This window comes from Poeciliopsis prolifica, unplaced genomic scaffold (genome assembly GCF_027474105.1).
Source record: "Poeciliopsis prolifica strain line A6 unplaced genomic scaffold, Auburn_PproV2 SCAFFOLD020, whole genome shotgun sequence".
In the NCBI taxonomy this organism is placed as follows: domain Eukaryota; kingdom Metazoa; phylum Chordata; class Actinopteri; order Cyprinodontiformes; family Poeciliidae; genus Poeciliopsis; species Poeciliopsis prolifica.
In genome coordinates, this window is record NW_026562395.1 from 1,740,097 (window position 1) to 1,761,376 (window position 21,280).

The window sequence follows — 21,280 nt, forward strand, 5'->3', positions numbered from 1 at the left end:
GTCGTGCTCGTATTATGCATATGTATATGACTTGCAATGTCATATGTGAGAGTAATATAACATCTTTTAACCGTAGAGAAATTTTGACAATTTCTTTGGTTGCTGGTGTTGGCTCAAAGAGACCGGTTGACTCTCGTCTCTCTATCTGGCATTGATTAAAGCGCCTGCCCCTTGCTGTAACCTGGCCATGGCGTCGTGTCTCTGCTCTCTCAGTAACAGAAAGTGGCCGCCTCTCTGCTGCTGCTGCCGACTCAAAGCTCACAGACTCGCTTGGTGCCTCAAACCGCCATTTTGGAGCCACAGAACCGAGAGTCGGCAGCAGCGACGAGAGGGACCGGAGGGGGGACAAGGGGCTGAGGTGAGAGACTCCGCGGTGGTTGTTATGGCGAAGGAGCAATGGGGAAGATGGCCAGGAGGGAGAAAGAATTAAAAGATGGGGATCGTGCAGACACCAGGCAGCCGAGCCTCCGCTGTTACCCGCTGCAAGGGTACGAGAGGCGCGGGAGGTGGGCCTCGGTGTCGTAACAGCAAGCAAGCCAACAAATTATTATTAAACTGATATATCTTTATACATTGTTTAGGCTGGGAGGTGGTGGCCTTAAAGAGACAGAACCAGTTTGAATACTTCATATTTATGGCGTGAGACGATGTCCTCGTCAGAACTCCTTCGTTTCTGATAAGCTAGCCAGCTAGCATTTCTGATAATAAACCACGTTAAACAATATTACGACGAACAGTTGTCCCGTTACATTTGGTGGCTACTGAAGGAATCTACCAATGTTGACTTAACTATTAGGGCTGGTTTAATAAACAGCTGTCAGCGCATGTGTGCACCAGCACCTTGACCCCTTTCTATAACTGATCGGAGCCAGCTAACGGTCGTTAGCTTGTATGCTAACCGAACGAAGGTTAGCTAGCAAGAGGAGCCCTCCATCAGCACTCACCTGGATCTGCTTCTCTATAACGAAATATGACAGACAAATAGCAACAATTTATGTGCTATAAAAACAGCAAAGCCTGCATTTAATTTAATGTTTAACACGCCTAAAGCAAACCAGGCATGCCAATTCGCATTAATAATTACAAGTGGCAATTCTTTCTTATTTTGACCCACACATACAAACACACACCCACAACAATAGCATGTTAAAATATATTTCTGGCCTTCTCAGTTATTGTAAAAAGCTACATTGACATCACAGGATTCGAACACTGAACCCTCTTTTTCAATTTTTCTGTCACTAATCTTTCCTGCCACTGCCACAGATTCTTTATGTCTTAGTTTGGACTCCTACAGGGAGACTCAAAATAATTTGTTTCAGTCATTAGAAATGTTTTAGTCAATTAAAAGAATACTTTCAATATTTATCTGCATTTACAGATCCTCAAACAAAACAGAGCAGTTTTACTTATAGGATAATCTTAGTGTTACCAGTTTAACAGAATTAGCCAGTAATACAAAGGTTATGTCATGGATTCTGTTTGACTCATGAGCTACACTTATATTAGCGAGGTATCTCATAATGGGTGGGAAAATTTGATCAGCTATTTAGAGCCTATGCTTCAAAACATATCTTGTTTTTTCCAAATGGACTGTCTGTGTTTTACTCTCTATCCACATCTTAATTGTTGGCACTTTCTTATTTTTCCATAATGTGAGCATTTATTTGTTCCCCCTCCTCTCTGCTGTAATGAGACAATAGAAAATTAATTGTGGTCCAATTTTGGTTAATGTTTACGAGGTTTCAGATACTCCAAGAATAATAAACATTAGATGTGACTTGATCACAACTCCCATAATTTGAGACATTACATGAGCCAGAAATTTAAAACCTTTGTCGCTGAAGCCCTGTAGAACAGCAAGAAATTTGGTAGTGCCAATCCTCCCGAAATTTTGCACCGCATAAATGTGTTCTGCTTATTTTATGAGTTATACATGCTCTCAAAAATCGAGTCATTAAAGAGCCCAATTGTTTAATAAAAACCTTTTTGAGCAAATCAAGGTATATATCCAGAAACTTGAAAGTCTCCAATTACCAATTTGTCTGTGAAATATAAAACTATATATATATATAAAAAAAAGGGAGTTTCCATATTAGAAGCGCATATGTTCACTAATGTAATGTTATGAATTTATATATCTAAAAAAAATAAAATAAAATTCCCTTCTCACCCACCGCGGGTGGTTCTTATCCTCTGCACTTGGGTCCTCTACCAGAGGCCTGGGAGCCTGTCATCAGTCTTTCACCCCAGAGGGTGGGGTTCAAATCCAGTCTAGGTCCTTAGGCATGACCCTTCAAGCTACTGCCTACCTCATACCATGAGAGATACTAAGATGCGTAACATGCCGGCTCAGACGTCGCCCGGCCAAACAAGGTCTGCGTCAGGTGCTGGGGAACAAGAGTGCCTTGATGACAAATGAGCTACTGGAACAAGACGGAAATGGGCGAGAGATGAAAATGTGGATCTGTTGGAATGCTACTTACATGCAAAGACTGGGGAAGGAATGGTTACGTAGACATCCCCAGTCAACACTAAGTGCTAAACAATTAGTAGCTCAGTGTTCCAACATCTGCAAACGACAATTTTCATGCTGAGCCATATCAACATCACATGTCCTCAAAGGGCCAGTTGTGGCAGAATTAACAAACTGTTAGGATGTAGGTTAATAGCTGTCTCCGTACTTTTAGATTTTGAAATATGACAGGCATTCATGCATCACATGCAATAGAAAATGATTGGATTTCTTCTCTCCTAGAATCTTTTACCTTTGTGAAGTAATTCATCTTGGACTCAAGAGGAATGCCATTTCTCTCCCAAAAGGTAAAGAGCCTCTGTGTCCTTGTGCATGGATTATGTGCTTCTAGAATATTGTTTGTCCTGGAATTAGCCTCTCGGCCGCCTCCAGATGTGTATAACTTACTCATCTTCAGTGTGTGCATTTCTTCAGTAAAGGGTTCTGCCCTGCCGGGCAGAGGAGTTTGTGCTGCATGGCGTCAGGGCAGGATGGCGGCCAGGAGGACGGGACGCCGGGGCTCTCTGGCCTGGCCAAGCCTCTCTATCTGCAGCGCTTGGAAAGATCTCTGAAGTTGGACAGTTTTCTGCGACAAACCGCTGCTGTCTTTAACAGAGACATAAGGTATAGTGAAGAGGAGAGGGGATGTCACAGGGACGGACTGCAGTGGTTTACATGCACTAAAGTTTTATGTTATTGTAGCGACAATAGTGACGATAGCGATGACAGCGACGGCGCTTTGGGGACGGGCCTTTCCCTGGACGCCTCCAACCAACATGCAGCATTGTCCGTGAAAAGTGAGCCATGCGAGCAAGAAGATGCACTGTCAGACTGCAAACCCCTTAATGGAGTACTGCAAGGGAAAGGTAAGAGGACGTTCAGAGACGCATGTTTTTTGTCCTGCACAAACCTCAATGCATCACGTTTATTGATAAAAATATAATATTCTTCCTCTCATTTCAATCCAGCAGACCAAAAGGCCGATAAAACGAATCTCTACAATTTTTCAAAGTTGAAAAAGAACAGAAAATGGCTCAAGGTAATAACAGCAGCTTTCGTTTATGCATGCAACCAATGAAAGAACCAGTTAACTTATAGTTAATTATACTGTAATTAGTTAATTATGCTCTAATTAGCAGTCAATAAAGAACTATTTGATAGTTTATTAGTGAAGGATTGACAGTGATACAACTTAGCGATCTGGTATTAATAGTTAATAACTACTTGAAGTGCTGCTTCCATTTTCTTATTGACTTATTTTGAACCGTTTGCATTCCGCCTTAGCCTCCTTTCTTGTGTTGTCTGCAGAACATCCTCCTGAGTGACGACACCACAGACTCTGACGCAGAGTCTGACGACGCCAACTTCAGTTTGTCTCGGGAGGAGCTTCACGACATGCTGCGGTTACACCGTTACAATCGGCAGCATCAGAGCAAGTTCTACTCCGACCGCGAGGTGCCAGCAACCAGGGTCCATGCTAAGAGTCCTGCCCGTTTGAGAGTTCCCCTTCTGATAATTGTGTGCATGTCTCCATGCAGCTCCATCAGTATCAGTACTACAGCACAGGACTCCTGTCAAGTCATGATCCGTTCTATGAGCAGCAGCGCCACCTGGGCACGAAGAAAAAGAAAATTAAAGACGAGAAGAAAATCAAAGGTGAGAAAAGACGTGATGACGTCGCTGCTAAAACGCGTAAAATATTCCACGTTTTTTTTATTTTTTGCTGTTGTTGTTGGTTTTGTTTAGCAAAATTAAAGAAAGTGAAGAAGAAAAAGAAAAGAGGCGAAGAATTTCTTGACGAGGAGCGTCCATATATCACCAAGGTGTTTGCTAAGTTTTCCCACGACGCCCCGCTGCCCATGGTGAAGAAAAAACATCTCACTGTTGAACAGCTGAATGCACGGCGGCGTAAAGTGTGGCTCACCATCGCTAAAAAGGAGATTCCTAAGGTTAGTGTGTAAGAACCAAGGGACAAACCCGCATTTGCTCTACAATGATGGACAAAATATCACCTGAAGATTGTTCTCTGTCCTTAGTAACCTTTACTTTTCTTGATCTTTATCACAGTCTTTCAAGCAGAAGACTTCTGCCAAAAATGTAGTACTCACCAACGCTAAAAAAGTGAGCAAACACACAACTACATGCTAAAAATAAACTTTTACAGACATTGTGAAATTATTTTACGGCAGTAAGCGTTAACAGCTGCTTGGTGTTTTTCCAGCTGGCCCACCAGTGCATGCGAGAGGTCCGGCGTGCCGCCATCCAGGCTCAGAAGAACTGCAAAGAGACGCTGCCCCGCGCGCGACGCCTCACCAAGGAGATGATGCTCTACTGGAAGAAATATGACAAAGTGGAAAAAGAGCACAGGAAGAGAGCTGAGAAGGAAGCTCTGGAGCAGAGGAAACTCGACGAAGAGATGAGAGAGGTAGGTCACCACAAGGTCAATGTGGGTTGAGACATTAGAACAGGGTTTCTACACAGCTGAAAAAGGCATTCAATTGGATTTAACTATTTTCTGACTAAAAAGGACTGAGAATGAGATTTTTTTTCAGCGAAGGAATTTAATTTTGACATAAAAAATGTTTTACAATCTTGGATGCACTGAAGTTTACTCTCTCCGCAGGCTAAACGTCAGCAACGTAAGCTGAACTTTCTGATCACTCAGACGGAGCTGTACGCTCACTTTATGAGCGGCAAGGCCAGCCTGGGGGACACGACGCAGGAGGACATTTTGCGAAAGCTTGAAGACAAATCGTCCCAGAGGCAAATTGATGTGGGAGGAGGCGTGATGATCAATGTTGGACAGGAAGACTATGGTATGATAAGCAGCTTGAGCAACTTATTAGATTTATTAGACAAACATCGTGAGGCATTTTTAAGACAAAAACGATACCAAAGTTCCAGCTTTACTTTGTTTTGCTCACCCACTACCGTATATGGACAATAAAAACCTTATATTTAATTTGATTCTAATTACACAAAACCAAATGATTTTATGTGCTTACAGATAGTGAATACTACAAATCGCAGGCCTTGAGGAATGCTAGAGAAGCTTATCAGATTCACCAAGAGAGAGTAAGCTGATATTCCTCCATCTATTGAAATTCTGTCCTTCCCTACAAAAGGAAGAACTCTTAAATATCCCTTTATCGTCTCTTCACGTAGACAAGGATGTTTGACGAAGAGGCCAAAGACAGCCGCAGTGCCTCTCTGGATGTTGCGGGCTGCATGTCCTCAGGACTGGCCTCTGGGTTTGGAGAGAGCTACAGTCTGTCAAACCCCTCCATCCAAGCAGGCGAGGACATCCCTCAGCCCACCATTTTCAATGGAAAACTTAAGGGTTATCAACTCAAAGGCATGAACTGGCTGGCCAACCTCTATGAACAGGTAAGTCCGTCTGTCTCTCTCAGTAAAAACTTGACTGGAAAACTGAAAGCATTTCTTTTTTGCTACATTTTGGAACATTGTTTTGTTTTTTTGGTTTCCAAATCACATCTTTAGCACTCGCCTAAAAATGTAACCAGGCCTCAAATATATATACATTAGTTTACACATACTTCAAAGAAGTAATATGACTTTTTGTAATTTAATATCATCTGACTTGCTTCACCAGCTGATTATTTAATTTATTTATGACGTTTCATCTACATCATGTAAGGGACAGCTTCTGAAGGTTGAGTCTTTCCAAGCATGGGCTGGGTCTGTTCTCACCAGTATCACTTCACATGACGAATTATCCTTTCGAAAAAACAAACAATGTATACCTCGAAGATGAATAGTAAAGAAAACAAACCTTTGGTCGTTCAGCAGCAGTACTGTGAAATATTGCAGAAGGTTTTGGGAAGTGTGAAAAAAGGAAGAAAAAACAAAATCGTCAGATACTGAGTCTAGCTACACAGTACGCAGCAGAGATGTAAAGTGAAACCTTATTACACAAGATGGAAACCATAAGCAAAAACACTGCAGAGGCTTTCTGGGCACAACCTCATCTCGGATTGTTAGAAGGACATGTGTTGTGTGGTGAGCTGATTCAGCATTGTAGCTTTCCTCAGGGGAAAATGAATCCCATGCTCCCGATTATAACGTTATGATGTTGAAAAAGCACTATGTACTGATCTGGCATCGCAGTCAGGGTTTGAGAACAATAAAAATCCAAAACACACTTTTCAGATAAAAAAAAAAGTGTTTTTTTTTGTTTGTTTTGCTTTTACTTCACAACTGTGTTGCGGAAAAACTTAAAGCGGTACATCTACTCTTGCATATTGGTAGCTTTTCTGTCTGTATTACTAAAACCAGCGAGTGTTTAGACGAGAGAAGTAAGAAACAGGACCATAGTGTGCGGTCAGGGTCCGTCAAAACACAAACCTTAAGGTATTTTAGTTGTGCAATCCTTGCTTTGTATCCTTTTTGGCAAACCGTAAAATTACGTTATTAAACACCCACATGGAGTAATTTAGCCCTCCGTTTGTTTTCTTCTCTTTGCCACAGGGAATAAATGGAATCTTGGCAGATGAAATGGGACTTGGGAAGACGGTTCAAAGTATCGCCTTGCTGGCCCACCTAGCGGAGGTGAGAGACAGTGGACTGGGTCAAAGGGGCGGCGGGCTCATTCACACAAATCCTCCATGACATGCTGGAACATTATCTCGTCTCTATTGTTTTTCACTTGTGGAAACATCAACTGGGCTGCCTCTTTGTGCACCTGCTTCCTCTAAAGAGTTCCTGGCTTTTTTTCTTTTTTTTTTTGCAGGTGTTGGAACATTTGACCGCATTAGTAAATATGTCAGATTTCACAAATGTGAATAGCGAAATTGCCAGCTTTAGTCTCTTTCCTCTTAACAAGGGAAGAAGTGGTAACTAGAGGGTGTGCGGCTTGTTTAGATCCATGCCAGAATGACACACGCTGCGTTCCTCGTAGGACTTCCTGTTTTCGGGTCCCTCTTTCAACCGCATACGCAAAGACCACCTGGTGTAGCAGGTGATGACGTCTGCTCTTTTCCTCCGCAGAGAGATAACATCTGGGGTCCGTTCCTCATCATCTCTCCAGCGTCCACGCTCAACAACTGGCACCAGGAGTTCAGCCGCTTTGTGCCCAAATTCAAGGTGGGAATCTGAAATGCCGACTGAATGCAGAAACAAAAACACCTGGAGAAAATGTTCCTCTAAAAATCTCTATTTATGTGTCAAAAATGTTTAACTGGTTTTTTTATTTTTTGTTCTACAAACATCCATTAGGGGACAGTATTGTAACATTATTTTTTCACTCAATAGAAGGCTATTTTGAATTTTTAAGATTCTTTTGAAAACTAATCTTTTTGCATAGCATAGCTGGCCTTTCTGGCCCTTGGATGGATGTATTTGCCAAAGTTTTCATAACCCTTAGCCCTTCCTTTTTTCCCATTTTTTTCCACATTGCAAGCACAAATCTGAGTGTAATTTAACTGTATTTTACTTGATAGACCAACACCAAGCAGTGTATAATTATGAAGTTAAAAACAAAAGGATACATGCATGTTAAAATGTAAAAAAAAAATTGTTTTCACCACTTTTGTTCCTGTGATACCCCCAAACAAAAGTGAGGCACATTGTTTTCAGAGATTACCTAAATGCTAAACGAAGTCCAAATGTGTGCAATTTAATCTCAGCATAAATACCTGTGCAAGACATTTACTATCACCTACAAGTTGGCTCACACACACACGCACACCCCACCCACACGCACACACACACACACACACACACACACACACACACACACACACACACACACACACACACACACACACACACACACACACACACACACACACACACACACACACACACACACACAATATGTCTTTGTTATGCTTAGCATTCAGCCTGCTTTATCATTAGTTCTGGAAGCAAATCAGTTCCAGTTTGTTTTGCTAATGGGGTGCAAAAAGACCCCATTACACAATCTGAAGATAAGCTTCCTGAACTGTGAGAGCAAACCTGACCGAAAACAATGGAATGACAGCTGCTGTTGAGTTATTTAGCGACATTTACATCTTTTCACATCATGTTTGACATCAGCAGGTTAGCCTGTGATTTACTGTGAGTGCTGTACTCTGAATGTTTCCCCTGTGAACATCCCTGGTGTTTATGTTTTTTTCTCTCTCGCTGATCATCAAAGCCATGACGGGTTTAGAGAAGGGTAGTTTCTGAGGGAGTAGATTAACTCTGTGATTATTTTGATCAGCGCCTGTTCGCCGATAACAGCAATGCAGCTTTTTGCGTTTTGTCACATTGCTGATTTGTGTCCCGCAGGTGCTGCCGTACTGGGGGAACCCCCACGACCGCAAAGTTATTCGGAAATTTTGGAGCCAGGTACTAATAAGATTACACTGAATATATTAACCATTTATTTAATTGGTAAAATAGATGACACTTAAAATCCAGATTGTCTGGTCCTAAAGTCTGAGGGTAACAGGTAGTAAGAGATCAAAATAGACTCCCACTGTTTTAAAACCACTCAGATGTAAAGGAAAAAGCTCATAGCAGTTTATGAGAACAAGATTTTATTAATCTTCAATCTTGTGGCTGTTCTTTTCTGTGTGTTTATTTATTTATTTTTTTACATGGGGACCATTAATAATACAGAAAATGGAGGTAGGAGACGATCCACCACCAGTAACTGTCCTTTTCTAAACACTTATTTTAAATGGAATCTGGTGAAACATTTCCAATCAGATTAGCAACCTGTGTAATATGCAAAATCAGAGACATTTCTTTTTTTGTACAGAATAAAAAAAATTTCTGGCCAGAACATTTTAGGCCTTTCAAGAACCCAAGTGCAAATATTATATGGTGCCTAATCATGAACACTATTATATTAATCTTTACACTGCTTTACTTTTTTAGGTCGTTACTTTAAATGGTTTAAATGTTCTGGATCCAGTTCTTGTTTCACTCATGAAAGTTTTTAGTGCATCCAACCTCCATTTTCCTGTGTAAATGATCTTTGGCTTCTACATAAAAATATGGCTGAGTGGAAACATGATGACTGTTTATAGGTTGTTAAAATAGCATTCCATACAACGGGAGGATTTTGTTGAAATGGCAGAAGTTGACTTTGTCTCTCTCTGTTTAGCTGTTAGCTTCAGGCTAGCTGATCTGGATTTATGCTAAACAGAGATACTAAAACAGATATCTATTCAGATAATAACAGCTTATAATTTTTTAAGCAGTTATTTTCGCTTCTGTCATTTTTTGTGCTCTTGTAGTTTGTAACAGTCTATCTCTCTTTTGCCAATTCTCACTTAGAAAACACTTTATACACAAAACGCACCTTTTCACGTGGTGATCACGAGCTACCAGCTGGTAGTTCAAGATGTAAAGTACTTCCAGAGGGTCAAGTGGCAGTACATGGTTCTGGACGAGGCCCAGGCTCTGAAAAGCAGCTCCAGGTAAAGCAGATTTTTCATATGTCTGTTTTGCTACTCGTGCTTGTTATGTTACTATTTAATCTGGGTTGTTTTAAGACTCAGTTTAGCAGAGTTAAGACAAAAGGAGAAATGTTGATTTCTGCGATCCGAAACGATCTTTGGACAATGAAATCAAACAGAGTTTGCCAATTTATTTTTGAACTCATGCTTTCTAGAGCAGATACAAAAGTTAAGCTATTAGGTGAGGTCGGCACATCATAAATCAGGCAGGATATAGATTTCAGGGACACTGTTCTTAAGCTCAAAATCAACAAAAACATCTGGAAAAATGTTCCCACAGCTGTTCTGCTATGCATCATGCAAGTTTTTATTGGAGACGGATCAAAATGTGCTTACTTTATAAAACACATATTGTAAGTGGTGGATCATATGTTAATATCAGTGACAAACTTTTTTCTTTTTTTTTTTTGTTAGCGTTCGATGGAAAATTCTCCTGCAGTTCCAGTGTCGGAACAGACTCCTGCTGACCGGGACACCCATCCAGAACACTATGGCTGAGGTTTGTAGTGTGTGTATACGTTTAAATGTATGTGTTCTTATCAGAAGTGTTAACAACTGTATGTCGTTACTATTTCTCAGCTGTGGGCCCTGCTGCACTTCATCATGCCCACATTGTTCGATTCCCACGAAGAGTTTAACGAATGGTTCTCCAAGGACATCGAGAGCCACGCTGAGAACAAGTCTGCCATCGATGAGAGTGAGTGCAACAGAAATGTTCCTCTCAGTTTGCTATTTATACTTTTGCATGTAATATGTTGTGTTTGTGTTCTTGTTTTTTTTTCTCTTTTAAGATCAGCTTTCCAGATTGCACATGATCCTCAAGCCGTTCATGCTGCGCAGGATCAAGAAGGATGTGGAAAATGAACTCTCAGACAAGGTGAAAAAAAAAAAAGAAAACTTGTTTGTTTGACCAAACTTCTTGGTCAAACTATCTTTTGGATTAGTTGCAGTTCTGAACTGGCTTCAAGAAGGAATGTGGGTTTTTAATGATTAGGCATATTTTTATTGTAAAAATGTAATGAAAACTGATATATTTTTGAGATGTGTTCAGTCTAAAACTGTGCGGTATAAAACCTCATATCCTAATTGTGTGAATTATTCCGGCTCTCCACTCTTTCTGCCTCTTTGCTCACCTCAGTGACACGTAAAGTGTTGCAATAAGCCTGAGAGTGAAGCTTTTATTGTCAGATCCTCCTGATGTGTGCTGGACTCACACACACTTAAGTTTTGGTATGCAGAGGAGTGGCAGAGTTCATCACTCCCCCACATCTGTCTTTTTTCACTTCTTCATCTCGGCGCCCACGAACAGCCCTGCCAGCTACTTCTTCTCTTCCTTCTCCACACTTATTGGTCGTCTTTTGTTTTGCTGTTGATTTTTTTTTTTGCTTTTCCTTTACTTTTATTGTGCTTCTGCACAGTGAGATCAATGAAAACAGTGAATTGAACTTTTGGGTCTTGAAGATTTAGTTTTTGGAAAATCTGGATAGTTCAGATTGATGTCAGCACACCTAAGGCCACCATCTTGTTTTTAAAATATTTTCTTTCTATACAGCTTCTACTTATTTGAACTCTGAATTCAGATCAACGCAATGACAGAATATTTGGGGGAGGCTTATTTATTTATTTTTATTATGAGAGTAAACTCATGATATTGCATAAATACATGTGTAAAACCATAGAGTTAAAAAAAAGTACAAGAATAACATTGTAACATTGGGAAAATATAGTAACAAAGAAATTACAAAAAATTTAAATGAGCATCTTGTGAAGTTTTACTTTGGTAAAAATAGATAATATTTAGTAGAAGTACTATTAGTTTAATACATCAGTATCAAATTATTATCAGTAACAGCACTTTGAAACAACTGTGTCTAATTCGAAGAAAGAATTACACAATCTGAGCTGGTCAGATTAGAACCTGAAAACCAAAAACTTTGTTCTCAGTAAAATAACTGTTCTTTTCATATAATTTTAAGATGTTTTTTTTTTGGTCTAGTAACATTGTGGCTGTTTTTGGTTAATATTATCAGTATTTTCTCTTAATTGAACAAAAAATTCTCCTAGATAGGCTCCTAATCTGCCTTTCAATTCACAGAAGGTCTGATTAAAATCAAGGCCACTTTTTGAAAATATTTTCTGTAATTTCTCTTTTAGCAAGGAAAGTGAGCAAAATATATAAATCTATCTTTTTAAGACATATCATGATAAACTGAGTCCCGTTGATGAACGTAATGGCTTTTATTGATAGTTACCAGACAGGAAATGGGCACATTGAGGACTATAGCCACCGACCCTTACATCATGAGAGAGGCCCAATCAATGTGCTGCTCAAAGCAACGTTGTCTTCTCCCGCTCTGCAGATTGAGATCCTGACCTACTGCCAGCTGACGTCCCGTCAGAGGCTGCTCTACCAGGCTCTGAGGAACAAGATCTCCATCGAGGATCTCCTGCAGTCTTCCATGGGCACGGCCCAGCAGGCCAGCAGCACCACTTCCTCGCTCATGAACCTGGTCATGCAGTTTAGGAAGGCATGTGCTGTTGCTTTTGTTTTTCTTTCTATCCAGTCTCCAAAGTAAACCAAATTAAGTGAAGCGACTTGACTGTACAAAGTGGACTTTTTTCTTCTGTGTATTTTTCTAGTTAGCCACAAAATCATGTATCCATAAATTGTATTTTCAGAGAGAATCACTTCTAATTGTGCTTTTGTATGCAGGTTTGCAACCACCCTGACCTGTTTGAGCGTCAGGAAACCCGCTCCCCTTTCCACATGTCTGTCAAGCCATACGTCATTTCCAAGTTTCTCTACCGGCATGGTCTCGTCCACACACACAACCAGGCCAAGAACAAGTACGCTCTTCTTCACTCAAACCTTCTGGAAAAAAAAAAAAAAGACAAAACAAAACAAAAAACACCAGCTCAATCAAGGCTGATGCCTAATCTCCAAAGTCGTTAAAAACTAATCATTCCCTTTTTTGTTTACTTCAATCTATTTCAATAGGATTTATGTGATAGAGTAAATGATTGTGTAGAATATGAAAAAGGTTAATGGCTTGTATATTTTTTATGCATGCTAAGCATCATATTTTTAATCCACAAAACATTCTAGAGCGAGCTTTTAACCCAGTCACAGCTACAAGTTTTTAGTGTTTCTACTACTGTTTTTTTTTTTTTTCAAAATACATTTATCAGGTTCAGTCAGATTGAATGGAGACTGTCTAGGAATAGGAATGTTCAAGTCTTGTCACAAAACCTCAGAATTAGTTCTGGACATTATTCTATTTTGTCTTTTTGCAGCTGGTAATAGCTGTAATAGTTATATTGAGCAAAAATTTCACCCACATGAAATTTATTTACTGACTATGGGACTTTTAAATATGATTGGTTGCACTGGATTTTATTTAAGGGTATCAGAATAAAGACGGTGGGTACAAAACCACCCCCCACACTTCTCAAATGTATTTATTTTTAAACGTTTAAAGCCATGCATCGCCTTCTTTGGACCTTACTTATAATTATGCACTCCTTTATGTTGGCTTGTCACATAAAATCTGAATCAAATCCACTGAATCCTGAATATCTAAGGGTCTAAATAGTTTTCTAATACATTGCATTCGGATGGTGTTACTCCTCACAGTTGGTGTTATAACCTGATCTTGCATCTCTTCTCATTTTTCTCAGATTACTACAAGTGCTTTTTTCTCCTTTCTCGCCAAATCACATCCACCAGTCCCTTTTTCATAGGAAAGGTGAGCACCAAGCAGAAAACATAAAACGTGGCAACAACTCCATTCTGTGTGCCAGGTCATTTCCATTTGTGTTTTGGCTGTTCTCTCTCAGATGACGAAAAAGGAAGCTGCTTCTCCTTCTTGCGCTTTATTGATGTGTCACCAGCAGAAATGTCCAATATGATGCTGCAAGGCACCTTAGTGAGGTGAGTATTAAAAGTCATCCATTTACTAGCTTGGAATTTATTATGAGGGAAGCGATTATTCTGCATTCTGCACCCTACTTTTGTTTTGGGGGTTAAATTTTTATAAATAGATTTTGTGTTTTTGTGTCCGTCTCTCAGGTGGTTAGGTCTTTTCCTGTCCCTGAAAGCTGCTTACCGGCTCTACTATCAACGCCTGTTTGACTCCATCGGGGAGCATCAAGACGAAGGCGACACAGGGAGGATACAGCGCAAAAGTGTGTGTCTTTCTCACAGGGATCTGATCCTATGGCTCAACAAACCAACCGCCTTCCCCAACACACAAACCAGTCCTGTCCTCCAGGTTAGTTAAAGAAAACAGATACACAGAGGCACCTTCCGTTTTCTTGTGAAATGTTGAAGAGTTCGTAAAACACTAAAAAACATAATTAAAATTTGATTTTAAGGCGATAATGAATCCAATATCCTCTGGGAAAAATTTAAGGTGTACCGATTTCTGTTTTCGTTGATCCTTAAAAAGCCTGACCTGATGATTTTTTAATGCCATATATAAAGTTGCTAAGTCGACAACAGTGAGTTGAAAACGATTAACTGTGCAAGTACAGATGTGGCCGAGTCTGTCAGTCAGCCCTCTAACACAGCAGAGCAAAATGTGACAGTGCCAGATTTTCAGTCTTACGCAGATGTAGACAAGGCAAGATTGGTTTCATATGTAAGCATTGGTTGATTGCTGATCATTCAAAATTAAGGAATGGTTGTGACTGCATGGCGTAGCAATCAGAGCCCCATACACACAAATGCTGCCTTTAAATATTTGGAATATGCTTCTTTAGGCCGTCAGTTTCATAAAGAAATGTGATTTGTATTACTAAACATCTCACAGTAACTGTATTTTGCTATATTTTCAAATTTATTGATACACATGGGTAAGTGCAAATTTATTGGCTGAATGAAGACTGAACATTTCTGTGAGGATATTGGTCTTAAATTCTAGTCACGATGGTCTTAAAAGGTCATAAATTTGAGTTAGTGGAAGCTGCAGAATTCCTGGAAACGATAAACCAAAATTCCTATCGTAAGAAGTTTATCATGACAAATAGCAAACAATACAATAAATGCCCAGCCTTACACTCGACAGAAATAAACTTAAAACAAGTGTAATTTTTCCCATATAAAATAACTGAAACTTAGCTTGTCTGCCAAACAACAGGCAAATGAGTCTCATAACAATGATTGGTTGTTTTGGTGGTTTGTGGGAGAGAACAAAACATTCAGTGAGAAAAAAACGACATTGTATTGTTTTTTTGTTCCCTTAAAACTGCTTCGGAGTTTGAAATGCTTGCCAGCATTTTACCTTGGGGATAGACGCAGCACAACACAGCTCTTCTCAGGCGCACACAAACTGTTTCATGTGTGTAGGGCTCTGCAGCTGTGAGGTACATGGCTGGTTTGAGACAGTGCATTATTCATAGTGTTTTGGGGCTTTTAAAAAAAATTTTTATGGGAATCGTCGCCTCTGCCAGTTTAAATATACAGACCACCAGGGGACAAAAATGCATCTGATTTGTTTGCTAGGAGCTCAAAGAGAAGTCCAGCAGTTCATGTCCAGTCAACTTTTACCCAGTAAAGAGTTGCATGTGGTCAGATTTGTGTCATATCACCAACCCTTGTCACTTGTGTTTTAATGTGTTGGAAAACACTACTGGGGTAATTTCATCCTCCTCTTCCTCTGACAGCCTCATCACAGCTGAATTACATGTCAATTTTGTCTCCTGGTGCAGCCAAAATAAAACCTGGAATCCTGTGGATACCAGGAGAGTTTAGACTGTACATGTGCTGTTTGACCACGCTAACCCCCAGGCTCTCACGTTTATTCGTAGGAGACGCTCACTCCTGTGATTTTGGCCCATTTCCGACAGCTGCTCCTTTTTCTTGTAAAGCTCGGTGCCGCTGGCACAGAGAGCCATGGCTCTCTTCTTGGCTCATCGGTGTTGTCTGTCTGAATGATTGACATTGTGGTCAGTTTTATAATCGGTTCTTCTGGCGCTCCTGTGGAAGAACAGGGTCTGAATATTCCTGCACGTAACCACTGAATATTCCATTTAGAGTGCCTAGCAAAAGTTCATGTTATGAACACAAACTTCAAGGTTTTAAATGTATTAGACCAACATGGAGTAGTGCGTAATTAGTGAATGTAAATTTCTAAGAGTAGCACACATTTGTTTTAAGACACCCTAATGCATTAGTTCCCAAAGGGAGCCTAACATCAAGTTTACCCCCTTATAGGGAACGCAATGCCATTGCAGAGGGAATGCGAGAAGGGGTGCGGATGAATAATAATAATAATAAAAAAACAGTTAAACAAAAGTGTTTCACTGTAAAGATGGTTTGAAGTGTGTTTTGTCGCAACCTGAAGCGTGAAATGAACTTCAGTGGAGTTTGAAAACAAAATATGTGCATAGGCTTATGTCTGGTTGAACGATGTGTGTGCCCAGTTGATTTTTTTCTTTTTTCTTTTTTGGGGGGGATTTTATTGTAATCCATAGGGGTCCCAGAAGAAAATCTTTGGGAACCCCTGCCCTAATGGGAGTTCTGAGCAACAAATTAGAGCAGTTTTAGAAAAATCATTTTAACAATCGCTTTTATGTTTTAAATTAAAATATTTGAATTAACAGATGTTTTTGTGAGTGTGACTAGCTTTTTAAAATTGGTCATTTGTACCATTATAAATTATTTCTTTTCAGATGAAAATTAGCCCTTTGTTCCAATCTGATTTTTATGGTTGTTTTAATGTTCATGTGTTGATTAACATACACTGGTCCTTATGAAATCATTGACCTCTAAAGACTTGCACTAAAACGTGATTTTAAAAAGCCAAATTCAAGCCACATTTTTTAATAAAAAAACATCATATGACTACAATTTGCAAATTTTGCACGACTTCATTTTGATCTAGCGAGTAAAATCCTTATAAACTACTCTGAAGTTTGGAGCTGTAGTTTGAGTTGCCAAAAAACATATAAATAGCTTTTTTAATGCACTGCATTTTATGTAGAGAAACCATCAGCATTGGTGTCTGTGCCTACATTTGGTTAAATGTTATCTGTGAAGCTGTTTTTCTGTCTGCCACTAGGTGGCAGTCTCACCAAGTGGCAGACCACTACGTGTGTCGTTTCACTGTCGCCACAGTGAGCCTGCACACCAATGGTAAACACTCCTACATACTGCCCGAAAATGAACCTCTGCATTATTCTTAGATTACTTGTTATCATGAAGTACGTTTGTTCCAAAAATGTATTGATGTATGAATTTGTTTCACACCTTCTTGCCCAAATGTCATATTCAGTCATACAGTCAATTTTCACTCTCACACATTTTAATCAACACATTTCAGCTTTGGCATCTTCGATTTACCATAGTGATTTAAGGCTTTATGGGTCTTATTATGTAAGCGTTTCAGTAATTAGTCAGCTCAGTTTAAATATGCAGACAGAGAAGTTAGAAAAATCATGAGCCCCTCTGCACTCAGTGACCCCTGGATACTCTTACTTAGGCTTACAAATCTTTTTATTTATTTATTTTTTACAATTTTTCTCCAAGGTTTTTTGTTGGCTCTAGTGGCCCGTATTTTTTGAAAGTAAAATAACAGGAAAGGGGATGGATAGAGAGGGGAAGACATTCGGCAAATATCGGCGGGCCTGGGAGTCGAACCCACGACGGCCGCGTCAAGGACCAAGGCCTCCATACATCGGCTGTGCAAATGCCACCACAGCATGCCCACAAATCTTTAATATCTTTTTTATTGCTCCATTTTTCCACGGTTCAACTTAAGATTAATTGCGGTTTTAGGGGTTCGGGAATTTAACTTGCCTCTCATCATTTATACACTTTGTGTGTGTGTGTGTCCTTCAGGATCTGGTATTTACAGCCTCCAGGCCCGGTATCTTGGGTCACGCAGATGTGAGGATCCACAACAGAAACTCTGCCACCTCTACGCTCCGACCCTGTGAAGCCATGCTGCCACCCAAGTTTCTCCTGGCCGCCACGCCCAAGGTCAGTGCGCAAAGAAAATGCGCCAGCACCGATTTGTGTGGATGGCCGCTGTTGTCGGTTTGACTGCGTTTGGGTGGTCGTAGAAGTAGAAGAGGGAAGCGCTGCTTTGTGTTGGTTTTTAACAATGAGAAGCTGTCATCTATGAAATGTGTGTGTGTGTGTGTGTGGGGGTGACCGTCAGGCCCTTCAGCTGCACTTTAAACAAACAGCCTCAAAAGAAAGCTCTCCACACAGGTTGTTCTTCAGTTGTTAGGCTTCCTCCCAATGTACCCCCCACACACACACACACACAGAAACACACATGGACACACACAATCAGAACCTGCTGATTCATTAAAACCGTAATGACATTTTAGTTACAGGAGCATGCATCTAATCTAATTTATTCAGATTCAATTTTATTTTAAAAAGAAAAAAAAACAAATCTCAATCTCTCTCTATCACTCAAATTATCTCTGGTTGCCTAGGTGACGGCAGTTCCCATGGAGCGGTATTGTGCCGACCGGAGTGCTGAGTACGAGTGGCGGATGATGCGCGGCGGTGGGGGGACGGTCTACAAGCAGTGCTTTCTGTACGGCTCCCCTGACCTCGCCTCAGATTGGCGCATGAGGGCTAACACCATCCACCCACAATCCCCCGGAGGGCTGATGGCCCTCCAGCCTCGCCACGGATGGTCCTTCATACGGATACCTGGTAAGCACTGGTCGCTTCGGGACACAGGTTTTAGTTCTCCAGTTTGAAACAGATTACTTTGTGATTTTGTTGAATAGTGCCAATTAATTCTCCTCAACCTTTACAAGCTAAAGAGCCATATTTGCTTTCGGGACAGCCAAATAAAACTCAGAGCCGCAAATGTCAGATGACTTTTTGAAAAAGACAAGTCAACTTATAGATTCATATAACGTGTCATTGTTTTTATGGAACCACCATTTTATTTCTGGTTTTAGGATTTAAAATGAAGATAAACATAAAATAATATAGATCTACTTTTTTCTAGTGGGACGGAAAATGATGAAACACATAGATAAGAAAAAAATTGATCTAAAAGCGTGTCACTGGTACTTTTATTGTCAGTTTTTGTGGAAATTTAGTGCAAATGTAGTGGGAAGACTTAAAAAAACATTAAAAACCTGCATTTTACATCTATATTTGAAAACACCAATTGGCTATTTTAAATTTCATCATTAAGTTATAAAGTTATTAAGAGCCGTGTCACTATGGAAGGTCATCATTGGCTCAGTTACTGCATTCAAATGGACTGAATGTTTATTCCGACATTCGAAAAATTTCAACCCCACCAAGACGAGCAACCAAGAGGCCCATGGTAACCAATGGTAACTATTCTAAACCAGCTATGATATCTCTTCCACTTTCTTGTTAGTGTTACCTCATGGATAAAAAGCCCATGAAAGTTTGTTGCGAAGAATTTAAAAAAGTAGAAAAATTCAATGGCTATGAATACATTCCCTGGCACAGCAGCTCTCAACCTAACATCAAGTTTACCTGCAAAAGTCGTTTGCTGAAATTCACTCGCATCAATCAGAGCAGCTCATTGGCTCAAGGCATTAGTGCCAGTTGTGTCCATGTGCGGGTTTTCCAGTTTACCAGAATTTTATCAGTGGGGCGGAGGGAAGGGGTCGGCTGAAGTGGAGTGGAAGATGATTTGCTGCCAGGGTTCAGAGGACTGATGGATGTCTGAGGTCACGGAGGCCATTGCCATTTTACAGACAACATGTCCGTTCTCACTGACCCGCTTACCCGCTCTCGCTATGATAAAGCGTCTGTCTTAGATTCTGATGACTGCTCTTTTTTGTGATGAATGTCTGCACAAGTCCAACTTGCCAGGTTTTAAAATGACTAAATCATATAGCTGCAATATCCGAAGGCTTTTTATTCAGCCTTTTTCCTCCATCTCTGCAATGCATCTGCTCGTAACGAGTGTTTGTATGTAAATGTGAGAAACCAAACAACTATTTGTGTGTCTGTGTGAGAACAGCCTGAAAGCTCTTGTGAAGTTCTACGGAGGCAGACAAAGCGAGGAAGTTTAGCCACTGCTCATTGTTCAAGTGCGTAGTTAGGTAACACTAATAAATGGTCCGTCCGTGCACGAGTGAGTGTGTGTGTATGCGCGTTGTTTGTGTACAATCTGGCCCATTCAGGGACTTGTGCAGCGCTCACACGGGGGGCCCGAGGTGTCTCTCCCAGCTCGCCGCGCACACTCTCCCACGCTCGTCGGCATTGGCTGTCCTCGCACACGAAAACCGAAGACGGCCTCACCTCTGTTTCTGGATTGAAAAAAAAAAGAAAAAAGGAGCAGACAGCACCAAGCGCTGTTCTGGAATCGGTATCTGGCCCGTGGCCTCTCGGCCCGTCTGGTCTCCCACTTCTTTCTCAGCCCCAGTAGGAAGGAAGTGACCCAACGCGCCGGCACCCGTCCTGCGCTGAACACATTGTTGCCACATCAAGGCTCAGATATGTACAGTAGCTCAGCTGAAGTTTCCCACCCTCCCCGCTCCTCTGCGCTCCCAGCCCCACACCTTAGGAACAAATGGCAGAACTGAATTACTGTTTGTTTGAGCGCCATGGCGTGAGTAGGGCTGCCTACTGATATCGATGGAGGAATCTAATCAGAGGACCTATTAGGAATCAGGACACAGAGGAGGAAAAAACAATTGAAGCTGTAATGATTTGGGCCACAGATTTTGTTTGTTTTTTGATCTTATTATGCAGGCAGGATTTCCATGACGGAAAGATGTTTTATAAAAAAAGAAGCACTTTTTCTAACAACTGCCTTGACATAAGTAAAGATGACCAAGATCTGACAGCTAGTCCCATGGATGAGGCAGGATAGAGGACACAGTTTGATTTAGAGAAACTGTCACACAGTTGTTTGGTTCATGGGAATTGAGTCGTCTTTAGGCCGCAAAGACAAGGTTATTTGCACCAAAGAGTGAAGAGGAACATTAGAAGTGATCAAATCATCTGTTCTGTTCTTCCAAATAGAAATAGGAGTCTCTGATGGAACCACATCACACTAATCTTCAGCTGCCTGTACAAATTCTCTTAGCGGAGTCGAGTTGCGATTCTACCTGGGCTGCTCCACAGTTTTACTTTCAGTCAGATGGAATATGTTGGCAAAATTCAAGTTTTACTTTATACATAAATATACCAGGGGTTTGAATAATTGTGGGCTTAGGAGTACAAATTGTTTGTAATGATAAAATTTGACTCACCTCAGCATGCTGGATACTGGAAGCTGAGAATGAAATGACAGCATGACTAATTTCTATCCTATTCAGGGTAAATTTAATTCCC

General features: G+C 40.6%; 1 protein-coding gene across 6 annotated transcripts in view; it reads left to right on the forward strand.

The window, feature by feature from the left end:
• Positions 1-203: 203 nt before the first annotated feature.
• The window catches only part of ino80 (INO80 complex ATPase subunit), a 39,997-nt gene continuing 18,920 nt past the window's right edge, over positions 204-21,280 (forward strand). For 3 of the 6 annotated variants that reach the window (XM_055044253.1, XM_055044257.1, XM_055044256.1), the window contains exons 1-27: positions 204-358; positions 2,759-2,823; positions 2,951-3,139; positions 3,218-3,381; positions 3,484-3,554; positions 3,824-3,970; positions 4,054-4,171; positions 4,262-4,464; positions 4,583-4,636; positions 4,737-4,940; positions 5,139-5,331; positions 5,523-5,590; positions 5,681-5,902; positions 7,004-7,084; positions 7,523-7,618; positions 8,807-8,866; positions 9,803-9,945; positions 10,399-10,483; positions 10,564-10,681; positions 10,776-10,861; positions 12,345-12,512; positions 12,698-12,831; positions 13,663-13,730; positions 13,822-13,915; positions 14,054-14,255; positions 17,825-17,965; positions 18,433-18,658. In XM_055044253.1, coding sequence (XP_054900228.1) covers positions 2,991-3,139; positions 3,218-3,381; positions 3,484-3,554; positions 3,824-3,970; positions 4,054-4,171; positions 4,262-4,464; positions 4,583-4,636; positions 4,737-4,940; positions 5,139-5,331; positions 5,523-5,590; positions 5,681-5,902; positions 7,004-7,084; positions 7,523-7,618; positions 8,807-8,866; positions 9,803-9,945; positions 10,399-10,483; positions 10,564-10,681; positions 10,776-10,861; positions 12,345-12,512; positions 12,698-12,831; positions 13,663-13,730; positions 13,822-13,915; positions 14,054-14,255; positions 17,825-17,965; positions 18,433-18,658 — 3,295 coding nt within the window. In that variant the 5' untranslated portion in view covers positions 204-358; positions 2,759-2,823; positions 2,951-2,990. The remainder of the gene's footprint in view (positions 359-2,758; positions 2,824-2,950; positions 3,140-3,217; positions 3,382-3,483; positions 3,555-3,823; positions 3,971-4,053; positions 4,172-4,261; positions 4,465-4,582; positions 4,637-4,736; positions 4,941-5,138; positions 5,332-5,522; positions 5,591-5,680; positions 5,903-7,003; positions 7,085-7,522; positions 7,619-8,806; positions 8,867-9,802; positions 9,946-10,398; positions 10,484-10,563; positions 10,682-10,775; positions 10,862-12,344; positions 12,513-12,697; positions 12,832-13,662; positions 13,731-13,821; positions 13,916-14,053; positions 14,256-17,824; positions 17,966-18,432; positions 18,659-21,280) is intronic. The other 3 variants (XM_055044255.1, XM_055044258.1, XM_055044259.1) reach the window with 1 other exon arrangement.